The sequence below is a fragment of the Haliotis cracherodii genome, unplaced genomic scaffold (assembly GCF_022045235.1).
Source record: "Haliotis cracherodii isolate W230 unplaced genomic scaffold, xgHalCrac1.p SCAF_35, whole genome shotgun sequence".
NCBI classification, from domain to species: Eukaryota; Metazoa; Mollusca; class Gastropoda; order Lepetellida; family Haliotidae; genus Haliotis; species Haliotis cracherodii.
This window is the reverse complement of record NW_027266292.1, coordinates 2,211,307-2,235,681: the sequence shown is the minus strand read 5'-3', so window position 1 is coordinate 2,235,681 and position 24,375 is coordinate 2,211,307. Positions and strand designations below refer to the sequence as shown.

At 43.1% G+C, this 24,375-nt stretch overlaps 2 protein-coding genes across 2 annotated transcripts; both read left to right on the top strand.

The window, feature by feature from the left end:
* Positions 1–4,184: 4,184 nt before the first annotated feature.
* Positions 4,185–13,024, top strand: LOC139477752 (uncharacterized). The gene is made up of 4 exons (XM_071260159.1): positions 4,185–4,458; positions 8,680–9,004; positions 10,810–11,574; positions 12,026–13,024. The coding sequence occupies exons 2-4, from the start codon at positions 8,684–8,686 to the stop codon at positions 12,707–12,709; spliced, it is 1,770 nt and encodes a 589-aa protein (XP_071116260.1). The 5' UTR covers positions 4,185–4,458; positions 8,680–8,683; the 3' UTR covers positions 12,710–13,024.
* Positions 13,025–14,978: 1,954 nt separating this feature from the next.
* Positions 14,979–22,859, top strand: LOC139477751 (uncharacterized). The gene is made up of 4 exons (XM_071260158.1): positions 14,979–15,044; positions 17,611–17,935; positions 18,915–19,679; positions 20,134–22,859. The coding sequence occupies exons 2-4, from the start codon at positions 17,615–17,617 to the stop codon at positions 20,815–20,817; spliced, it is 1,770 nt and encodes a 589-aa protein (XP_071116259.1). The 5' UTR covers positions 14,979–15,044; positions 17,611–17,614; the 3' UTR covers positions 20,818–22,859.
* Positions 22,860–24,375: the final 1,516 nt, after the last annotated feature.

The window sequence follows — 24,375 nt, the reverse complement described above, 5'->3', positions numbered from 1 at the left end:
CAAGGGATAATGACGTCAACGAGCATTTGATGAACTAATTCAAATATGACTGTCTAGGAACACGAGTGACAGCTGTCTGTCAACTGCGCACATTTACTGAAACCAAACCTTGTTTAACACCCGATGCGCGCGCACACGCACGCACGCACGCACGCACGCACGCACACACACACACACACACATGGGTTAGTACTGATTGATGGGGCAGTGGCTACAGCGTTTGCTCGTCACGCCGAAGACCCGGCTTAGATTCCCCACATATGTACAATGTGTGAAGACCATTCAGCGATAGAAACTAACAGTTTTAGTCCTTATAATGATAGTATATAGCAAAACCCAAAAAATGGCAAATTTCTACTAGTCCTTATGATACCTTAACTATTGGTCAGGGACTATAGGACTAGTACCAATTTCTAACGCTGCCATTCCTGGTGTCCCCCGCCGTGATATTGGAATATTGCTAAAAGCGGCGTAAACCCATCCTCAACCACTCTGAATGTGACAGCTTTTGCCACAGCTGATTCTTCATTAAATACATGCTTCATTAAACAGCTGTAACAACATCGTCATTCGTGAACCAATCTGATACATGCATTCTAAAGTTGTTTTGACTTGCTATGACTTGACTGATCCACGTTATGAAACAACATATACTACTCAAAAGAAGTTAAAGAATACCCGATTTTTTTCATATTAGTATAATTAATCTGTCATGCCATGAATAGGAACCTTATTAATACAGATAATCAAAAATATTTGAGGAAAGTAAAATGAACACGACAAAAAGGGAGCAGCGCTCACTAATTAACACCCCCGACCTCGACTCCAACATCAGCCGAAGAGGAATATTGGATACATATTGATGCTTAAACATTTGAGTCTGTTTCTCTTAAAAAGCACAAAAATATAACATAGTAATGGCATGATTCAAAGATGCACTGGTGCGTCATCGTAGATAGGTGGTATTTAAAATGTTCCCAGAAAATCCACTGATCAAAATCAAACTTTGCACTGTACCTCTCCTATGGGTACAGTCACTGTACCTCCAATTGGAAAGGCATCCATGAAGTTAATTTCAAATTACAGGTCGCACAAAGTAAGAAAATAAAAAATGGCTGTATTTTTTCAGAAAATCCTAATATTGAAATCAAACTTCGCACTGCATCTCTCCTATTGGTATAGAAAGCGTTCACCAACTTTGTAACGAATCTATGAAGTAGTTCTCAATTTATAGGTCGCACACTAAGTTTCTCGGAAGGACGGACTGACGGTTTGTTTTCATTTTGAATAACTATATACTCCATCCTTGGAGGACGGGGGTATAATAATGTGGCCCTAATATCACTGACCCAGTGATCGATATTACGAAGTCACTAAGACTTATCTGTCTCACGGCGTCTTGTTCAAATCAACTTTCCACACAACAATTCAGCATAACATCGCGCAATTCTTACAAAACGAAATATTTGTGTCCAAAATGATGACTCAACGCAATCTCATCACTCCGATACAAAATCCCTCTGTTGAAAATATACAACCGTCCCTCATGTCAGGTGAACCCTGGTCAAACTTTAATTCCCAATCAAATGAAGGATGAGTGGGTTTTGGGCCAATCAGGTGTCAGCTTTCTTAAACGATTCGGCTTCATTTTTACCTCTCGGAAATTGCGATTTGTACAAATGAAAACCCACACAGAAAACAAATATTCGTTCCATGGTGCATGCTTTAGGGTGGAGATGCCATGGCGATGGGGTGCGGCCTGATTTTCTTTTCCCATTCTTGACCAGCTCGTGTCATTCCTGGAGAAGCCGATGTCAGATTACGGAAAGTGGCGATTGGTGACGAATGTCGGAAGTCCCCGATTATATTCGTTTTCGAGATACAGAAATCAGATATGCTTGTCGGAATGGTGAATTTATAAGCCTGGACGCTGATTGATTGATCAGAAAGACAGCTGACGCACTAACTGTTGAGGTGTCCTCGGATCTGCACGCAGACAGAGATCGTTTCGGATTAAAAGACTGAATTTCAACGAGACTTGGCTCAACTTGTCGACAGGAATAAAGCTCGAGATTATCACGCAACGAGGACATGACAGTTTTAACGACGTTCGAGTTTTTTAACTGTTCGCTCTCCGAGTGGCTCTTCACAACACGACTTTGTGGCCGAATACCTTACCCGCTACATTGTTGCATTTATATACACCCACATATGTGTACAAGTATCAATTGTCCTCAACTTGATTCAAATAAAACTGTGTTCTATAAAAAGTCTAGGGGGGGGGGGGGGCAACTGTCTCCCCCCCCACACACACACCTCGGTATATTTTCAATTTATGATATTCTCATGTGGGGAAATCAAACTAATTATTCAGTAGATTTCTATACAACTCTCTTGAACGTATTTGACTCATTCTTGATACAAAAAACTTTTTTCAAGTATCAATGAAAGTATCTTGTATCTTGTACCTGTAAATATGTCTTGCGTGAAGGACTGTCACGATTATCACGTGATGTCCGGCAAATGTACATTTTTCCTCTTCTCTGTGTCTGCCATTTAATGTTCTCTTACAGGCTGAGTTTTGTTAAAATATCTCCATTGTGAATCTATTCCGTCCATCATTTAGAAATTTTTACCATGACATTACATCTTTATGTTTGTGTTTGAATAAAAAACTGTGATATTTTGAAATAAAATATATTCTTACACAAGACCTTCCGTTTTGTCCGTAACATATTTTCGTTATAATATTTTCGATAAAATTTATTGATATGACAAGCAAACATAGACAATAAACCGAGTTTGCCATAGCAACTACAATCACCGGTGCTTTGTTGCAAAAATAAATTACTGCGCAAAAGAAAGTATACATCTTTATTTGATGAATACCAGACATGAAACAAACAAGAAATGGTTGGTGATGTATTTAATACGGTGAGGTGAGGTGAAATAAGTTTAACGTCGCGTCCAAGATTATTGCACTTATATAGCGACGTGCACGTGAGTGTGGCGGCTTGTACTAGTTCGGACTGATGCTGATTTATAGTGCTAGCTCACTGAGATACCATGCCGCAATTTAACATGAATACCCCATTCAGACACAGTATACTGACTCCGAGCCGACCAGTCCTTGTTTTAGCCCCTTCATGGCCAGCGCCAGACAGGGTAACAACAAGTGCCATTTTTTAACGTATTTTGTTATGACGCGGCCGGGGATCGAACCCCGGACCTTCTGCTCTCCGGGCGGACGCTCTACCACAAGACCACGGAGGCGGTTGTATTTAATACGGGTATCATTGTTGTGTTTTAGACCTCACGTCTGCAGTGTAGTCTGTGTTACAGACCCTGATACAAATATATCAACTACAGCCCATGCAAGTCTATAATATCTGGCAAGTCTAGATTACTGCAGTGTCAGGCTGAAAATGAAGAGAATCACTGGGCTCCCTTTTCATTAGATATTTATTAAGATAACTGAACTGTTTTTTTCTGTACGATATGTTCATTTCAGAGACTATATGTTAGTCTAGTCTGCAGTGTTTCGGCGACTGTTTCAGCCTAGTAACGTTTTGATAACGTTTGTAATTGTTTGGTCACATCCAATTTTCAAGTGTATACTGTCTTTGCCTCGCAGATTATACAGTTAATGTATGACCATGCCGTATGGCTGTTTTTCGTAGTTTTTGTGAGGACATTTAGTGAATGAAGTTTGAATTTTGTTTTCCGGAGAAAACAGTATCGACAAGCACATGGATGCTAACTAGTGCGGGTGTGCATGCGTCCCTTCGTGCGTGTTGCTTAACTCAAGCAATATTCAGCAATATTCCAGCTTTTTGACGGCGGTCTGTAAATAATCGTAAATGACTTGGTTGATGCATGTCATCATATTCCAATTGCGTTGATCGATGCTCATGATGTCCATCACTGGATTGTCTGGTCCAGACTCGATTATTTACAGACTGCCATCATACAGCTGGAATATTGCTGAGTGCGACGTTAAACAACAAAGAAAGAACAGGAAACTGGTCTGCCACCAGCAGAGCGATATTCTAAGCAGAGTTATCTCCCTTATACCATGTAGACACAAGCTCCTTCCCAGCGCGTGACACCTTCGTTACACTCTCGATAGTATAGAGAGATCCCCTAACGGACTATCGCTGTGAGGAGCTTGATGTAGACACATATATTCTCAGTTTTATCCCAAATAATGTTCATGGGAGTGCTTTTTAAAACAAAAGGATAAGGGACCATCGATATAAAATCACCTTAAATAATAATTCTAACCGTTTTGAAATACACGCAATTTGAAAGATATTTCAGGGGGAATCGTTTTGTAATGTTTATTGATATAAATATAGATGGCTGACAAAAAAGATTAAGTTTCTGTTTATGTTGCGTCATTTCCTGACAACGCACAACAAGGAGCTGTGAACAGTACTGGACAAGTTTCTAACGACGGTAAGTGTTCCTACCTATATGCAAAACTGAATCTTCGAGAAACCTGCTAAAACAATGTAAAGTCGCGCATGAGTGAGTGAGTGAGTTGGGTTTAACGCCGCTTTTAACAGTATTCCAGTTATATCGCGGCGTGTTAGCTTAATGTGGGAGGAAAGCCCCAAGTGATGCAGGTCTCAGACGTTTACCACTTCGGTGAAACCCACGAGTACGGGTATGGTGCTGACAAACCTAGAAACATAATCGGGGCGAATCGGGATTCGAACCCACAATCATAGGTTTCTGGCGTGCCCAAGGGACGCAACTCGGAACAGCGAATCGCGGCGCCTTAGACGACTGCCGATACAGGAGAACCTTTTACTCAATGAACTTTTAATTCCAAAGACTAGGCCGTATGTTGCCATGGATATGTCTAAAATCACGTAATTGCTAATCCCTATTGCTTTTCTTCACCACCCCATAAACGTGTTAGTATGAGCACCTCATAGCTAAACAATCGTTGTGTGCTGTCAACATTTTACAAAAACACGTGTATGAGTATCATGCTCCTAACAAACCCGCAAACACCCAAATTGTGCGGCGTGCATGAACATGCACGTACATCTGGGTTAATCGCGACCTTGAAGCCGAGGAGATGTCTGGATGAATATGCATTCAAATATCCATTGTTTTATTTCAGAATTATTCTGTTTATTGAACATTACACGAAGTATAGTTACTTTTTCCAGTCAATATATTTATGACATTTATGAGGTGACCTTGGCTATTGACCTTGGTCCAGAGACAAAGTGACGTCTCACCCTAAGCATACGATGTGCTCCTAGGCACCAACAGCACAACCATGATGTGCTGACTGGGCACACAGATGGTGCTTCTTGAATATATATTATCAGTCGGGTAGCCTGGTGGTTAAAGCGTTCGCTCGTCACGCTGAAGACCCGGGTTCGATTCCCGACATGGGTACACTATGTGAAGCCCATTTCAAAACCGCACAATAGCAGATTGAATTGTTCTATATTTGAATGATCTCTCGAATCGTGTGTGACCCAGGACTTATGACGTAACATGTTATGTGTTGGCCTTTTACAAAGTCACACGACAGCAGCCTCCAATGAGCGTATTGAAACCAATAATCAACAGATTAAAATCAAATAGTCAAGGTTTCACGTTTATCCGCTATTATGAATCATTTGAATGGTATTGGCATGTGTAAAATTATAAACATGCTACATTTCAAAGCTTGAAAATTCAATAGACCTTTTGTCAACCCCAATCTTGCTCGTGTAATCGCTGGGCGCGGCACACGAATTAACTGAAAAGAAATTTTAAACCTGCGTTTCAAAAGGTAGCGCTTTAATGTTTAAATACGATTTATATTTGACCGTCATGTCCTTTCACTTACACTTCAAATGGCTCGTCATATCTGAATATCCCTGACATTATATATACGCCCACAACCCACCTAACTGAAAGAACGGCCTTCGAAATCCCGGAAAACTGCTTTGGTATTGAATGACCCGAGTATTGATAACGAAATTCACGACGAAAGTCTCCCATAAAGGCGCAGCTAAAAATATACATGTGGATATTGTAATATTGTTTGTTTGTTTGTTTAACGCCACACTCAGCATTATTCCGGCTATATGACGGCGGAACAGCAAGCCTGACCTCCCGATCCCGTTAGTCGCGACAAGCATATTCGCCTTTTAAGGCAAGTATGGATTGCTGAAGACCTATTATACCCCGAATCTTCACGGGTCGGATATTGTAATAATAAATATTTAAAAGAACTGTGACATGCACCAATGTATATGCCAGCACACGAATCCCCGATTCGACCCAACCCCAAAAAGTACAAGAGTTTTACTTTACTGAGAAGGTGTTATCCCAAATAAACCGTTTGTTACGTCCGATAAGGGGCTTAGTGAAAAATGAGTTGGCGACCGTACTGCGAATGAACCGGCCACATTTACCAGCTCCAAGCTTGCGCAATTATGACGACGGATATAGAGATCCGGGAACATTAAAACTTACAATATTGTATGTCACGTCTATGACACATTTCATGCAATGGATATATTTCTTTGTGTTTGTGAATCATTGATAATCCATTTCAAACTTGCTGCCATCTAATAGTGATTGAGTGAGTTGGGTTTAACGCCGTTTTTAACATTATACCAGTTATATCACGACGTGTCAGCTTAATGTGGGAGGAAAGCCCGAAGTGATGCAGGTCTCAGACGTTTACCACTTCGGTGAAACCCACGAGCACGGGTATGGTGCTGACAAACCTAGAAACATAATCGGGGCGAACCGGGATTCGAACCCACAATCATAGGTTTCTGGCGTGCCCAAGGGACGCAACTTTGCACAGCGAATCGCTGCGCCTTAAACGACTGGGCCCCCCTTGCCTCCTGCCATTTAATAGTTCAGATATGACGAGTGGTTGTAATGTGTGACACGTGTGACACTTGCCATATCCATAAGAAATCTCTGCCCCAAACAGAGTCGATTGTACAATTCCGACCAAAGCATGACCCTGGGTTTATGAGTCACCACCAAACAGTGATGATACCAGGTGTCCGCGAAAAGATGTGCGTGTCCTGCCCCCACCCCGTCACAAACACATGCAAAGGCAAGTCAATTGTTCACCTGAAAAAACAACAAAATAAAAACCAAAATAGGGAATTGCATCGGACATCATTTTTGTCATTGATGCTTCAAATTTGCAAGTGTCCTCCACATGTCTACCACAAATCTTGTTGAGAGCTTTACTGAGGCCTTGTATGTTGTAACCTTGAACAAACAACTTCTGTGCAAGAGTTGTATGACGGTCTTTTAAATCTTGGTAGAAACAGCATGCTCGATTGTATCTCGAAAGTTGTGAAATGAAGACATCAAGGCTTGCAAGTATATTGCTTGTCATAAAGGGAAAATTAAAGTAATCCCTCTTGAAATAGTCTTGCGGGAGTGTTTAGTTACACTGAAACCTTATGCATAGATGTAAACATGAAACATGGCCAAATGACCTTGTTTTGACTTCGAAATTCTAATTTATATTCATAAGGAAACGGATCTGCAAGAAGGGGGGACAATTAGGCCTCATGGGGTTGCCCACTTCTTACTTAAATGTCTTACCCCCAAATATTTAATTGATGTTATCAGTGAGGAGGTCCAGAATTTCAGAAGGCTTTTGCTTTCATTGTTTGACAAATTGACCTGAATCTGTGATTTTGTTTGTTTGTTGTTTAACGCCGCACTCGGCAATATTCCAGCTATATGACGGCGGTCTGTAAATAATCGAGTTTTACAGACTTGAACCTGGTTCTTCTCATCTTCCCGAGGCAAGGGAGTTAACTGTCTCTATAAAAGTCCAGTTTCCACCCTTGCCAACCTTGCTGGTATTATGGAGTTACATTTTGGCTGGACTAACGAGTCTATGCATAATCCAATCAAATAGCGCACCGAAATCGAAATCCGGTTCGTAAACTGTCGTGCAGATTTCGATCGATTGCAGGATTTACAAAGCATGTGCACCGCCAACTCGTTATCAACTGATATTTTCCAAATCTTTTCATGTTTTAAATCAAGGCGCTCACGTAATTTCATGCACTTCGCGACGTAAGACCGTTTTATCACAATGAAGATCTTGATTATCGATCAGATCTCTTGACTGGTGCCGCCATTTTGTTTAACGAGAGGTGGAATCTGATTTGTCCATAGGAGAGGCTTAGAAGGGACATAGCTCGTAATAGCCACCGGTGGCGCTACGATCGAGCCCAGCGATTCCAGCCTAGTTCGGCAAGAGTGAAAACTGGACTTTTACAGTCAGTTAACGCCCTTGCCACGGGAAGATGGTGCAGATAGGAATTGACATGTCTTAAGGTTTTTGAGTCAAGTCAAACGTTGATAGTTCTGATGCATGGTTTTGCAAGGCCTGCGTCACTTCGGGCTTTCCCCCTTCATCAACCTGTCACTCTTTGATAAAACTGAAATACAGTTCCAAGCGGCGTTAAACCAAACTCACTTCTATGTAACGACGAAATTGGGTTTCATTTTCGCACGTTTGCATTTGATTTTTGTTGATTGGTTGTTTTGAAAGCTTTCGGGTTGTTTATCTCGGTTACACATTACACACAGTATGTTTCCCAATATTTTTGTTGTGTTTTTTACATGTGCGTATACAGTTAGAGTTTCAGCGTTCACGTGTAACATTCTTTACAGAACCATGCAGACGGAGTCGGTTCCATACCAGCCGGGCATGACCCTGGGTCGAGAATATGACCTGAAGACCTACAGTTCTGGCCTGGACCTATTCACAGACGAATCGATGTCCAAAGTGGAAAAAATAGATCGTCACCGGAATAAAGCACACTATTCTGTAATCCAAAAAGCACAAGACGTGCATGATATGCTTAACATATCGGGGGAACTCTCACTGAAGGTCAAGGCCAACTTGGTCATGGTTGGGGGAACAGGGTCATATCTGAAGGAGTGCCGTACTGATGACAACACGCTGGAAATCATTGCTGTGGCTAACGTTGAAACGGTATGAATCTCTGGTCGTATTACCATGACGGTGTGATGGGTTCACGGTATGAGTCCGATAGGTGTGACTCGCAAAGTCATATGACTCGCGTGACAGCATGACTCGATTGACTCTCCCGACAGTTTGACTCACATGACGTTCAATGGTATGAGTCGTATGACGAGACGATGGTATGCCTCGCATGACGGTACGATGGTATGAGTCGTATGACGGTACGATGGTATGTCGCATGACGGTACGATGGTATGAGTCGCATGACGGTACGATGGTGTGACTCGCATGACAGTACGATGGTATGACTCGCATGACGGTACGATGGTATGAGTCGCATGACGGTACGATGGTATGAGTCGTATGACAGTACGATGGTATGTCGCGTGACGGTACGATGGTATGAGTCGTATGGCGGTACGATGGTATGAGTCGTATGACGGTACGATGATATGAGTCGCATGACTGTACGATGGTGTGACTCAAATGACGGTACGATGGTATGAGTCGTATGGCGGTACGATGGTATGAGTCGTATGACGGTACGATGGTATGTCGCATGACGGTACGATGGTGTGACTCGCATGACGGTACGATGGTATGTCGCATGACGGTACGATGGTATGAGTCGCATGACGGTACGATGGTATGAGTCGTATGACGGTACGATGGTATGAGTCGTATGACGGTACGATGATATGAGTCGCATGACTGTTCGATGGTTTGACTCAAATGACGGTACGATGGTATGAGTCGTATGGCGGTACGATGGTATGAGTCGTATGACGGTACGATGGTATGTCGCATGACGGTACGATGGTATGAGTCGCATGACGGTACGATGGTGTGACTCGCATGACGGTACGATGGTATGACTCGCATGACGGTACGATGGTATGAGTCGCATGATGGTACGATGGTATGAGTCGTATGACAGTACGATGGTATGTCGCATGACGGTACGATGGTATGAGTCGTATGACGGTACGATGGTATGAGTCGTATGACGGTACGATGATATGAGTCGCATGACTGTACGATGGTGTGACTCAAATGACGGTACGATGGTATGAGTCGTATGGCGGTACGATGGTATGAGTCGTATGACGGTACGATGGTATGTCGCATGACGGTACGATGATATGAGTCGCATGACGGTACGATGGTATGAGTCGCATGACGGTACGATGGTATGACTCGTATGAGAGTACGATAGTATGACCCCCGTGACTCGTACACTTGTTTCAGACATATAACGAGTATGACGCGTATAAATGCATGTCATTGACAAGAGTGATAAAAATTGCATACTGCGGGACGTTATGGGGGTATTGTTTGTATTGTTCGTATAAAGGTATAATTTGAGTGAAAACATCTCTCATGTAGTTTAGAAACCACCTTGTGTAGTATGTTTTAAGATGCTTGGGCGAAAGATCAAAGATGCCGACGGTACTTTATCCTGCGATAAAGTACATATTTTGAGTTTCTTCATCCTGGGCGGTAGTCATACTTACTGTTTTGTTTTTACGACTTAGGGGACTTCTGTAAGGCGGGTTTCTGGGCTAACCTTCACATTTCACATCGGACATCGGGGCGGTCGGGTAGCCTAGTGGTTAAAGCGTTCGCTCGTCACGCCGAAGACCCATGTTCTATTCCCGACATGGGTACAATGTGTGAAGCCCATTTCTGGTGTCCCCCGACGTGATATTGCTGGAACATTGCTAAAAGCGGCGTAAAACCAAACAAGTTCGAAATATGTCACATATGTAATTCTTCAAAAAAAGGAATTAATTAAAAAGGAATTTCTATTACAGGGAACAGAAACCATGAAAGAAACGAAGTTGAAATCAGGTATAAAGAAAAAATTTAAAGGGACCCATTTTGTCCGGAGCATCACATATGGAGGGGAATTGCTGGTTCGAATACGGATAAAGAATTCAGACAAAAAACAATTAAACGATATCCATGCTGATTTGAAAGGCAAACTATCATTCAAAGGCATGGTCGACGCCGGAGCCAAAGCAAAGTTCAAGCAACTGGAAAACGACTTAAGCAGCAGCTCCGAGATCAACATCGACTACTTTTCTACAACACCGACTAGCTACATGCCACGAGATGTTGATGGGATGCTTCAAGTCCTGGATGACTTCAAACGTGAAGTAATGAAACAAAATGATGGGAAAGGATGCCCGTGCAGATGTGAGCTTGTACCTTTGAAATCTCTTTCGTCCAACCTCCCAGACATGTTGAAGGACAAAGGCTTAGAGGTTCTTCTTGAACAACTCGAGGCAAATTTTGATGACCTCCTCGCAGCAAGGGAGATGTTGGATTCATTTCTGGGAGACGTTGATGTTGAACTGACAGAAAATCAAGAGAAAAAGGCAAGTGCCATTGATCAGCGTCTCGCGAAATTGCTACGACTGTACAAGAAGGTCGTAGCAGAGCTGGATCTGACAAAGAAGAAGAGGAGACAGTCTGAACCAATTGATAAGGCCTTCGAAGACTACGACTCCGAGAAGAAATTGGGTGGTTTCAGAAAGGAAGTCTCAAAGTTTATATCTGAATTGAAGTCACCCAAGGTAAGAAGAATTGTCTTAAAGAGAGATGTGTCAGAAAAATGCTGAAAAAAGATAATTGTGATTTAGATACAGAAAAGGTCGAACAATGGTTCTTATTATGATGCAGTTGATATCCAATCAGTCGAATAGGCGTGTAGATTTATCCGCAGAATATTATGTAGACTTAGGGTCTTTCGAATGATATTTCTGTAACATTAGATTTGTGACATATAAACATTATTTTGTTATTGATGAAACATAGTCCTTAAAAAAGGCACGGGGGTCATTACAGCGAAATGACCATTCTGTAGAGTTTTGTGCTTATGTCAAATCCGCTGGTTTCAAGTCAAGATTCCTCCCGATTATGATCCTTGGCCTGTGAGAACCATAACATCTAAAGTTGATACGTCATAATGTAATTGGATTTCCAGCTCAAAGAGCGATATGACTAACCTTAACCTTGTTGTTTTAGGAGAGCGTTACACCCGTGGCAGACCTACCCCCAGGGGAACCTTTGGACATAATTCTGATGGGTAAGACGAATCGTGGTGCCAGCACAACGGGAAACACAATTTTTGGAGAGAAAAAGTTTTCGAGCCAAATAACAACTGCTACAATACTCTTTCAGAATCTGAAGATCAGCGAATCAGTGGGGGGACGGGATCTTAATGTGATGGATCTTGATGGCGCGGTTGATCAGGCTCTGGCCGAGGATGTGATGGTCATGCTTCGTCAATCTGGAATGTGGTTCCCTCACGGCGTTCATGTGGTTCTGCTGATTCTGTCCGCCACCGAGCGTCTGAGCAAGGAAGAGATCTCTGCAGTGGAGTCTCTCCGTCAGGCAGATCAGGACATCCTGAAGAAGCACGTCATCTGCGTCTTTACTCGCGGGGACTCATTTCACCGTCAGATGGAGCTGGATGGAAAATCGCTAACATTTAGTCAGCATATAGAGTCGGCCAGCGGTCCAATGCGAATGTTACTGCAGGATTGTCAAAATCGTTACGTCTTATTCAACAACACTGAAGCAGATCTTGGGAAGAAAAGAGAAATGGTCATTGATCTTGTTAAGCTGATTGACAGCCTAATCAGAGAGAATGGGGGAGAGAAATTGTCCCTAGACCTTGAAAACTTATCCGATGACAATGACTGTTGAATTCTTGCTACCTTTAAGTTTGAGGCTTATGGGTTCGGAGATTCACCTTTGGTTTGAAAATTGGAGAGTGCACCCTTATTGGTGCATGCACTTTTCTATAGGAAACGGGAGAAAAGTTTCGACGTTGCCAATAGCTAGGAGCAGTTATAGCTAGTTCATTGTTGGTCATAAACAGCAAATCAGGATACCGTGTTTCCTCTATAACACCGGACCTCTTATAATCATTGAGTCTGGACTGAGCAATTTAATTCAAGGTTAATGTCGTGCCTTCAATACGAACCAGGTACGTCAGCATTCACTGACCTTTTGTGTGATATATCAGCCCGCCTCCGAGTTGTGGTTTGAGCGTCTGTCGGGGCAGTTGAAGGTCGGTGATTTGATCAAGATTACCGTGCTACATCAGTATGGGAGTTACGATCGTCTTAACGCTTCGATCGCTATGTGGATCGCGGCCCAGTACCGTATTTCCAAATATTTCACCCAGCTTCAACAACGCACAACAGACAGTAAATACAGGCCCGGTGGTAAATAGAGCTGTGAAAATGGACACTGAGCTGATGATATATAGAGGCTGTGTGGTAACTGGTACATAGAGACGCTGCGATTATATACTTTCAAGATTACCGTACTTCATACAGTGCAACATCATATGTGAAGTGAAAGTAGCTTACTGTACGTTTCCGGACGTGTGTCGGTACTCTTGTGCCGCAGTGTAAAATGAATACCCCCCTCACACACAGTATACTGACTCCAAGCCGACCAGTCCTTGTTTAAGCCCCTTAATGCCGAGTGCCGGTCACCTCTAACGACCAGCCCCATGAAGATTCCGGGGTCGAATAGGTCTTCAGCAACCCATACTTGCCGTAAAAGGCGACTATGCTTGTCGTAAAAGGCGACTAACGGGATCGGATGGTCAGGCTCGCTGACTTGGTTGATACATGTCATCGATCCCAACTGCGTGGATCGATGCTCATGATATTAATCACTGGATTGTCTGGTCCAGACTCGATTATTTACAGACCGCCGTCATATAGCTGGAATAATGCTGAGTGCGGCGTAAAACAACAAACCAACCAACTAAACCAGAACGAGCGTCACCTGCTGCGAACAGTACTGGACAAGTTTCTATCTGGAGTAAATCATGGTCATAAAGAACTCCAAAGGCCTGGTTCATTGCTCGCGAAAACATGTCCGCCATTTTGGGATTCCCTTAACTAATAATTTACCAAACATGTGTGTTGAATGTCCCAAATGAAGGAACCAAACAGAATTTCTCTCCTAAATATGCATAACATAATACACTCTCTCCATGGAAACGGCAGCACTAAAGCATACAGACCACAGCCTTCCAAACTAGGCATGCTCTGAACAAGAGGGAGGTTGACCGTCATATCACGAGGATCAACAAACAGCGAGTACATTTACACCTTACACCGCCCATATAATAATACACGTCTAGTTTAATATGTAAATGTACTCGCTGTTTGTTGATTCTCGTGACTCGCAATCTATTTCCCTCATGTTCTGCGCTTGCAGTGTGCTCCAGTTTCTACGGGGGCGGTCGGGTAGCCTAGTGGTTAAAGTGTTCGCTCGTCACGCCGAAGACCCGGGTTCGATTCCCGACATGGGTACAATGTGTGAAGCCCATTTCTGGTGTCCCCCGCCTTGATATTGCTGGAATATTGCTAAAAGCGGCGTAAAACAAGACCCACTCACTCCAGTTTCTTAGTTTCTGGTTACCTTCTCAATGTTTTCTGTTGTCGATTCCCTGTGTATTGTAGACATAGAACAGTTTCTTGTTGATGTCTGGCAGATTTCGTTCTTATGCCTGGTTAATAAATTATAACGAACATACAGCTCCGTATCTGCAACCCAGTTTCGAGGTCACAGCTGCTGCGTAATGGGTGGAAAGTCCGTTTCGATATAATTTCTGATCTCGTGTAAAGCAAATAACAATTCTTTATAATTTTTTTACAAAGTTTTTTTGTTTGTTTTTCAAAATCTTTAAGGCGAGAGCCCGCCACCAGCAATGAGAAATTCCAAACCTCAGATAATTCAGTCATTTAACGCTCCCCGAGCTAAATTATGCTTATCAAAACACAAGGAAACGCCGTTTCTGGTTAAGATTAATTATCTTGATCGTTGCTGACCAAAATAAACGTAAAATAAGAGTTCTCAAGTAATCTCGATAGAGGAAATTATAATATACCCTTCGACAAAAAAGTTCTAGTTTCTGTTTACATTATGTTATTCCCTGGCAACACACAGCTGGAGAAGTCGCTTGTCTAACAGAGTGGCAATACACACAACTGGAGAAGTCGCTTGTCTAATAGAGGTAAGTGGTCCAACATATCGAAAACTGAACCTTTGTATGTTTTTTCTGGTTTAACGTCACAGTCAGCAGTTTCTAGCTATATGACAGCATATAAACAAGTCAAATAATCCTTTGATTGGTATCAGCATCTCTCACGCTGTCGGGGCACGCTGACACGCTATCAACCAGGTCGCCGAGTCGCGGCGCTGATTCATTACATGCCCTCTTACAAGTTTAGTTCTTCCCACGGGTGCCCAAATTATTCGCTTCCTACGACCAGCAATGAGGTGTTATAGGAGGCACATTCTATCCTTGGGAACCAGCTCATAAAGTCAAGGTGTGCTGAGTCATTGTCATAGTCATTGTGATGGCGACCATTGCATGATGCCTATTGATCGTCCAAAACAGACGGTGATATCGACTGGTGCGTGATGCGTCTGATCGTTGTGTATGTTGTTGCTTGGTGCACGATGGGTGAGGTGAGGTGAAATGGGGTTCAACGTCGCGTCCAAGATTATTGCACTTATAAAGCGACGTGCATGTACGTGTGTGTGTTTGTGTGGCTGCTTGTAGTAGTCCGGACTGATGCCGATTTATAGTGCTAGCTCACTGAGATACCATGCCGTAGTTTAACATGAATACCCCACTCAGACACAGTATACTGACTCCGAGCCGACCAGTCCTTGTTTTAGCCCCTTAATGCCGAGCGCCAGACAGAGTAACAACAAGTACCATCTTTTTAACGTCTTTTGGTATGACGCGGCCGGGGATCGAACCCCAGACCTTCCGCTCTCCGGGCGGACGCTCTACCACTAGACCACGGAGGCGGTTGTATTTAATACGGGTATCATTGTTGTGTTTTAGACCTCATGTTTGCAGTGTTTCGGCGACTGTTTTCAGACTAGTAACGGTTTGATAACGTTTGTAATTGTTTGGTCACATCCAATTTTCAAGTGTATACTTTCTTTGCCTCGCAGATTATACAGTTAATGTGTGACCATGCCGTACGGCGGGTTTTTTTTTTACAGTTTTTATGAGGACATTTTGTGAATGAAGTTTGAATTTTGCTTTCTGAAGAAAACAGTATCAACAAGCAAATGAATGCTAGTGTGCGTGTTGCTGGACCAGACAATCCAGTGATTGACATCATGAGCATCAATCTACGCAATTGAGATCGATTACATGCATCAACCAAGTCAGCGAGACTGACCACCCGATCCCGTTAGCCGCCTCTTACTACAAGCACAGTCGCCTTTTACATCAAGCATGGGTTGCTGAAAACCTGTTCTACCCCGAATCTTCACGGGTATGAACCTATGAAGATAGATATGTAGCTATACCAATAATCACCACGCTATGTAACAAAAGCCCAATGGATCAAGGAATAAAGTTTGTCACGTGGGATAGTGGCGTACAAAGTTGAGAAATCAAAAGTTTTACAGACTTGAACCTGGTTCTTTTCATCTTCCCGAGGCAAGGGAGTTAGCTGACTCTAAAAGTCCAGTTTCCACCCTTGCCGAACTTGGCTGGGATTATGGAGTTACCTTTTGGCTAGACTAACGAGTCTGTGCATATTCCAATCAAAATCGCGCTCCGAAATCGAAATCCGGTTCGTAAACTGTCGTGCAGATTTCGATCGATTGCAGGATTTACAAAGCATGTGCACCGCCAACTCGTTATCAACAGATATTTTCCAAATCTTTTCATGTTTTTAATCAAGGCGCTCACGTAATTTGATGCACTTCGCAATGGAAGACCCGTTTTATCACAATAAAGATCTTGATTATCGATCAGACCTCTTGACTGGGGGCGCCATTTTGTTTAACGAGAGGTGGAATCTGATTGGTGCATAGAAGAGGCTTAGAAGGGACATAACTCGTAATAGCCACTGGTGGTGCTACGATCGAGCCCAGCAATTCCAGCCTAGTTCGGCAAGAGTGAAAACTGGACTTTTACAGTCAGTTAACGCCCTTGCCACGGGAAGATGGTGCAGATAGGAATTGACATGTCTTAAGGTTTTTGAGTCAAGTCAAACGTTGATAGTTCTGATGCATGGTTTTGCAAGGCCTGCGTCACTTCGGGCTTTCCCCCTTCATCAAACTGTCACTCTTTGATAAAACTGAAATACAGTTCCAAGCGGCGTTAAACCAAACTCACTCAAAACTCGCTCAATTGTCACCTCGAAGCGTCTCCAATCAGTTAGTTTCTCCCAGAAGGAAACTCCAGCACGAGGGGATGACGTACAAAACCAGCTAATTCAGGTACAATGTATTCGCAGTGTTGTCGCAGACCATGAGTACAAACAATCTAGAAAAAATAGAACTTGACATTTTACGAGCGCTTCATTATTGCTGCCACTAACAATCACTAGACATGCACTCACAATAGGTACTACCACTTCTATATAACGACGAAATTAGGTTTCATTTTGGCACGTTTGCATTTGATTTTTGTTGATTGGGTCTTTTGAAAGCTAACGGATTCTTTATCTCGGTTACACACAGTATATTTCCCAATATTTTTGTTGTGTTTTATACATGTGCGTATACAGTTAGAGTTCCAGTGTTCACTGTAACATTCTTTACAGAAGCATGCAGACGGAGTCGGTTCCATACCAGCCGGGCATGACCCTGGGTCGAGAATATGACCTGAAGACCTACAGTTCTGGCCTGGACCTATTCACAGACGAATCGATGTCCAAAGTGGAAAAAATAGATCGTCACCGGAATATAGCACACTATTCTGTAATCCAAAAAGCACAAGACGTGCATGATATGCTTAACGTATCGGGGGAACTCTCACTGAAGGTCAAGGCCAACTTGGTCATGGTTGGGGGAACAGGGTCATATCTGAAGGAGTGCCGTACTGATGACAACACGCTGGAAATCATTGCTGTGGCTAACGTTGAAACGGTATGAATCTCTGATCGTATTACCATGACGGTGTGATGGTTTCACGGTATGAGTCCGATAGGTGTGACTCGCAAGGTCATATGACTCGCGTGACAGCATGACTCGATTGACTCTCGCGACAGTTTGACTCACATGACGTTCAATGGTATGAGTCGTATGACGAGACGATGGTATGAGTCGCATGACGGTACGATGGTATGAGTCGCATGACGGTACGATGGTATGAGTCGCATGACGATACGATGGTATGAGTCGTATGACGGTACGATGGTATGTCGCATGACGGTACGATGGTGTGACTCAAATGACGGTACGATGGTATGAGTCGCATGACGGTACGATGGTATGAGTCGCATGATGGTACGATGGTATGATTCGTATTAGAGTACGATAGTATGACTCCCGTGACTCGTACACTGGTACGGAATGACCCGCATAAAGTATGACGAGTATGACGCGTATAAATGCATGTCATTGACAAGAGTGATACAAATTGCATACTGCGGGACGTTATGGGGGTATTGTTCGTATAAAGGTATAATTTGAGTGAAAACATCTCTCATGTAGTTTAGAAACCACCTTGTGTAGTATGTTTTAAGATGCTTGGGCGAAAGATCAAAGATGCCGACGGTACTTTATCCTGCGATAAAGTACATATTTTGAGTTTCTTCATCCTGGGCGGTAGTCATACTTACTGTTTTGTTTTTACGACTTAGGAGACTTCTGTAAGGCGGGTTTCTGGGCTAACCTTCACATTTCACATCGGATAGCCTAGTGGTTAAAGCGTTCGCTCGTCACGCCGAAGACCCGGGTTCTATTCCTGACATGGGTACAATGTGTGAAGCCCATTTCTGGTGTCCCCCGACGTGATATTGCTGGAACATTGCTAAAAGCGGCGTAAAACCAAACAAGTTCGAAATATGTCACATATGTAATTCGTCAAAAAAAGGAATAAATTAAAAAGGAATTTCTATTACAGGGAACAGAAACCATGAAAGAAACGAAGTTGAAATCAGGTATAAAGAAAAAACTTAAAGGGACCCATTTTGTCCGGAGCATCACATACGGAGGTGAATTGCTGGTTCGAATACGGATAAAGAATTCAGACAAAAAACAATTAAACGATATCCAAGCTGATTTGAAAGGCAAACTATCATTCAAGGGCATGGTCGACGCCGGAGCCAAAGCAAAGTTCAAGCAACTGGAAAACGACTTAAGCAGCAGCTCCGAGATCAACATCGACTACTTTTCTACAACACCGACTAGCTACATGCCACGAGATGTTGATGGGATGCTTCAAGTCCTGGATGACTTCAAACGTGAAGTAATGAAACAAAATGATGGGAAAGGATGTCCATGCAGATGTGAGCTTGTACCTTTGAAATCCCTTTCATCCAACCTCCCAGACATGTTGAAGGACAAAGGCTTAGAGGTTCTTCTTGAACAACTCGAGGCAAATTTTGATGACCTTCTCGCGGCAAGGGAAATGTTGGATTCATTTCTGAGAGACGTTGATGTTGAACTGACAGAAAGTCAAGAGAAAGAGGCTAGTGCCATTGAAAAGCGTCTCGCGAAATTGCTACGACTGTACAAGAAGGTCGTAGCAGAGCTAGACCTGTCAAAGAAGAAGAGGAGACAGTCTGAACCAATTGATAAGGCCTTCGAAGACTACGACTCCGAGAAGAAAGTGGGTGGTTTCAGAAAGGAAGTCTCAAAGTTTATATCTAAACTGAAGTCACCCAAGGTAAGAAGAATTGCCTTCAAGACAGATGTGTCAGAAAAATAATGCTGAAAAAAGATAATTGTGATTTAGATACAGAAAAGGTCGAACAATGGTTCTTATTATGATGCAGTTGATATCCAATCAGTCGAATAGGCGTGTAGATTTATCCGCAGAATATTATGTAGACTTAGGGTCTTTCGAATGATATTTCTGTAACATTAGATTTGTGACATATAAACATTATTTTGTTATTGATGAAACATATTCCTTAAAAAAGGCATGGGGGTCATTACAGCGAAATGACCATTCTGTAGAGTTTTGTGCTTATGTCAAATCCGCTGGTTTCAAGTCAAGATTCCTCCCGATTATGATCCTTGGCCTGTGAGAACTATAACATCTAAAGTTGATACGTCATAATGTAACTGGATTTCCAGCTCAAAGAGCGATATGACTAACCTTAACCTTGTTGTTTTAGGAGAGCGTTACACCCGTGGCAGACCTACCCCCAGGGGAACCTTTGGACATAATTCTGATGGGTAAGACGAATCGTGGTGCCAGCACAACGGGAAACACAATTTTTGGAGAAAAAAAGTTTTCGAGCCAAATAACAACAGCTACAATACTCTTTCAGAATCTGAAGATCAGCGAATCAGTGGGGGGACGGAAGCTTAATGTGATGGATCTTGATGGCGCGGTTGATCAGGCTCTGGCCCAGGATGTGACGGTCATGCTTCGTCAATCTGGAATATGGTTCCCTCACGGCGTTCATGTGGTTCTGCTGATTCTGTCCGCCACCGAGCGTCTGAGCAAGGAAGAGATCTCTGCAGTGGAGTCTCTCCGTCAGGCAGATCAGGACATCCTGAAGAAGCACGTCATCTGCGTCTTTACTCGCGGGGACTCATTTCACCGTCAGATGGAGCTGGATGGAAAATCGCTAACATTTAGTCAGCATATAGAGTCGGCCAGCGGTCCAATGCGAATGTTACTGCAGGATTGTCAAAATCGTTACGTCTTATTCAACAACACTGAAGCAGATCTTGGGAAGAAAAGAGAAATGGTCATTGATCTTGTTAAGCTGATTGACAGCCTAATGAGAGAGAATGGGGGAGAGAAATTGTCCCTAGACCTTGAAAACTTATCCGATGACAATGACTGTTGAATTCTTGCTACCTTTAAGTTTGAGGCTTATGGGTTCGGAGATTCACCTTTGGTTTGAAAATTGGAGAGTGCACCCTTATTGGTGCATGCAACTTTCTATAGGAAACGGGAGAAAAGTTTCGACGTTGCCAATAGCTAGGAGCAGTTATAGCTAGCTCATTGCTGGTCATAAACAGCAGATCAGGATACCGTGTTTCCTCTATAACACCGGACCTCTTATAATCATTGGGTCTGGACTGAGAAATTTAATTGAAGGTTAATGTCGTGCCTTCAATACGAACCTCCGTGTTGTGGTTTGAGCGTCTGTTGAAGGTCGTTGGTTCGATCCCCTGGCCGCGCCGTACGATAAGAAATGCCTTGTGCTCGGTATTTAGGTGATAAACACGGGCTGGTCGGCTTGGAGTCTGTGTCTGAGGGGGGTATTCATGTTACACTGGGGCACTATAAAACCGAAATACGTCCGGACACGTACAGTAAGCTACTTTCACTTCACATATAATGTATCAGTGGGTAGTTACACTGTATGTAGTACGGTAATCTTAAAAGTAAATAATCGCAGCGTCTCTATGTACCAGTTACCACAGAGCCTCTATATATCGCCAGCTCAGTGTCCATTTTCACAGCTCGATTAACCACCGGGCGCGTATTTACTGCATGTTGTGCGTTGGGGAAGCTGGGTGAAATATTTGGAAATACGGTACTCGGCCGCGTTCCACATAGCGATCGAAGCGTTAGGACGATCGTAACTCCTATACTTTGTACTGATGTAGCATGGTAATCTTGATATTATACAACCGCCTCTATTTATCGCCAGGTCGGTGTCCATTTACAAAGCTCAGTTTACCGCCGGAAACTGGCCGAAATATCAGGAAATACGGTAATGAGGATTGTTGTTAGTGGGAAACCTCATCGTTAATTGTTTGCACGTCATCCCTGTGAAGAATTGGGGTTACAATATTGTCAAAGTGGAAACAATCCACTTCATTTGTGTCCAAAATACCTATTTTTTTCAATATGTTTCCAAAGTGATGTTAGTCTTTCTTTAACTGTTTTATATATTCAGTAAATGTTCAGCTTAGTTTCAACCGCCCTATCAACACACAAGATTAATCAACAGATTAACGTCAAGATTCCACCAACAAACTAACCCCATCCCTATATCTGTTCTTGTGCCACTATGTGTAAACACTGGTTGTCAGTTGTGTAAATGAGGGGGCACGGGTGGCCAAGTCGTCTAAGTTGCTGCGATTCGCTGTGCAGAGTTGCCTCCTTTAGGCACGCCAGAAACCGATGATTGTGGGTTTGAATCCCCGTTCGCCCCAAATATGTTTCAAGGTTTGTCAGCACCATACCCGTGCTCATGGTTTTCACGGAAGTGGTAAACGTCTGAGACCTGCATCACTTCGGGCTTTCCTCCCACATTAAGCTGACATGCCGCGATATAACTGGAATACTATTAAAAGCGGCGTTAAACCCAACTCACTCACTCAATCATTCACTCACAAGATCAAAGAAAATTAACAAATTACATTGAAAGCCACAGCCGTTTATGTAATCAGCAGTGTACTATGTAATCTGTAGCCGTGCATGTAATCTGTAGCCGTGTATGCAATCTGTAGTGCACTAGGTAAATCTGTAGCCGTGCATGTAATCGGTAGCCGTGTATGTAATCTGTAGTGTACTATGTAAATCTGTAGCCGTGCATGTTATCGGTAGCCGTGCATGTAATCTGTAGCCGTGCATGTAATCTGTAGTGCACTTTGTAAATCTGTAGCCGTGTATGTAATCTGTAGCCGTGCATGTAATCTGTAGTGTACTATGTAAATCATTCTCAGCTCCCTGGGGAGTATACAACCGTAATCTATAGAAAGACGCCAAAAGTTTGAGTGAGCAACGTTAATGTACAAACGTGTGTCTAATTTTCTCCTTTCTGTCATTTAATGTGTCAATTGTAAAAAAGCATAAATGTAAATCTAGGTTGTGATAACTTGTGCCCAGTGATGTTCTTGAGAATAGTATTATGTTTTAACTTTAAACTAAGGACCCCCCCCCCCCCCCCCCTCCGTCTCTCTCTATCTCTCTCACACACTCACAAACACACACACACACACACACACACACACACACACACACACACACACACACACACACACACACACACACACACACACACACACACACACACACACACACACCTCATTAATGACAAGTCCCTTAGTCACACATTGATGATTCGAGCGGACCCGACTGTCATTCCGATTTCAACGAAATATACATCTCTCCTCTTACCTACATCGTGTTTGAAGAGATATTACTTCAAACCGCCTGACCAAACACGGACCAGGAAGTGGTAGGCTTGTTGAACTTGCAGAAGTAGACGACAGCGAGTTAATGACGGTCGCCATACATAGACGGGGGAATTCTTTTCACAAAATCCATCACTGTCCCCGTGAAGATTTTACCCTCAGTCATCTTATATATTCGTGTACGATAATATACCTGATGACATATTTGAAAACATATTTGTTTCTATCTGTTCATATCACGATGACCTCGGGCTTTATATGAGATACAAAGTTACTTGTTTAACTGATGGATCTCTCACATGTGTGGGACCTGTTTGGGACAGTATGATGGAGGACCACATCTTATGGTGACCCCATCTTCACTCGAAGAGCTTGAAGAAAGAAGAGGAAACGTTGTCGCGTTGTTGTTGTAGGGACAGGCAAAGCACTCCCTCCTCCATTGTCTTTTCGTATTTACAATGTATCTGGTTGCGGTTGTTGTTGTTCATTATTAAACAGTGATTGATTGAACTGACTCTTTGTGTCTTGATTGATCTCAACTCCAATAGAGTGCCGAACCGAGGGTAGAGGTTGAGTTGAGATGTCGTCTATGTTGTCTGTCTGTCTGTCTGTCTGTGCGTCTGTCTGTGCGTCTGTCTGTCTGTCTGTGCGTCTGTCTGTCTGTGCGTCTGTCTGTGCGTCTGTCTGTCTGTCTGTCTGTCTGTCATGTCAGTGCGTCTGTCTGTCTGTCTGTCTGTCTGTCTGTGCGTCTGTCAGGTCAGTGCGTCTGTCTGTCTGTCTGTCTGTTTGTCTGTTTGTCTGTCTATCATGTCAGTGCACATGTTCGTTGTAAAAGTGAAGAAAAAAGTAAAGAATAAAAATAGATATAAGAGAAAGGCCATGCTTGAAAGATCAGCCGCCTGGTGTCAGTCATTCCAGTACACATCACCACTACCACCGTGTGCCATGTCATGTCATGTGTCATGTCATGTGTCATGTCATGTATCATGCCGTGTGTCAGTTAGCCCAAACACAGGATGACGTCACGTGATGAGGAGGGGGAGGAGGAGGAGGTCATGACCTTCCGTTGAAGGGGGTAGGGTGGAGAGTTTCTTAAAAGCAGGCGAACCCTCAGACCTTCTTTCATCGAAGTCACAGTCATCATGGAGCAAAGACGTTCTATGAATGCCATGTCATCCTCCCGAGAAGTCGTCACCGATTCCGAGTGGGTGTCTGAAAAGGCGGGAGAACAAGAAGCGAGAAAACGCCCACTC

Bases quoted from the DNA above. Each gene is read 5' to 3' on its own strand.
- LOC139477752 (XM_071260159.1), top strand. From the start codon at position 8,684: ATGCAGACGGAGTCGGTTCCATACCAGCCGGGCATGACCCTGGGTCGA. The intron at 9,005-10,809 runs GTATGAATCTCT...TTTCTATTACAG, and splicing joins CTGTGGCTAACGTTGAAACG to GGAACAGAAACCATGAAAGA. The intron at 11,575-12,025 runs GTAAGAAGAATT...TTGTTGTTTTAG, and splicing joins CTGAATTGAAGTCACCCAAG to GAGAGCGTTACACCCGTGGC.
- LOC139477751 (XM_071260158.1), top strand. From the start codon at position 17,615: ATGCAGACGGAGTCGGTTCCATACCAGCCGGGCATGACCCTGGGTCGA. The intron at 17,936-18,914 runs GTATGAATCTCT...TTTCTATTACAG, and splicing joins CTGTGGCTAACGTTGAAACG to GGAACAGAAACCATGAAAGA. The intron at 19,680-20,133 runs GTAAGAAGAATT...TTGTTGTTTTAG, and splicing joins CTAAACTGAAGTCACCCAAG to GAGAGCGTTACACCCGTGGC.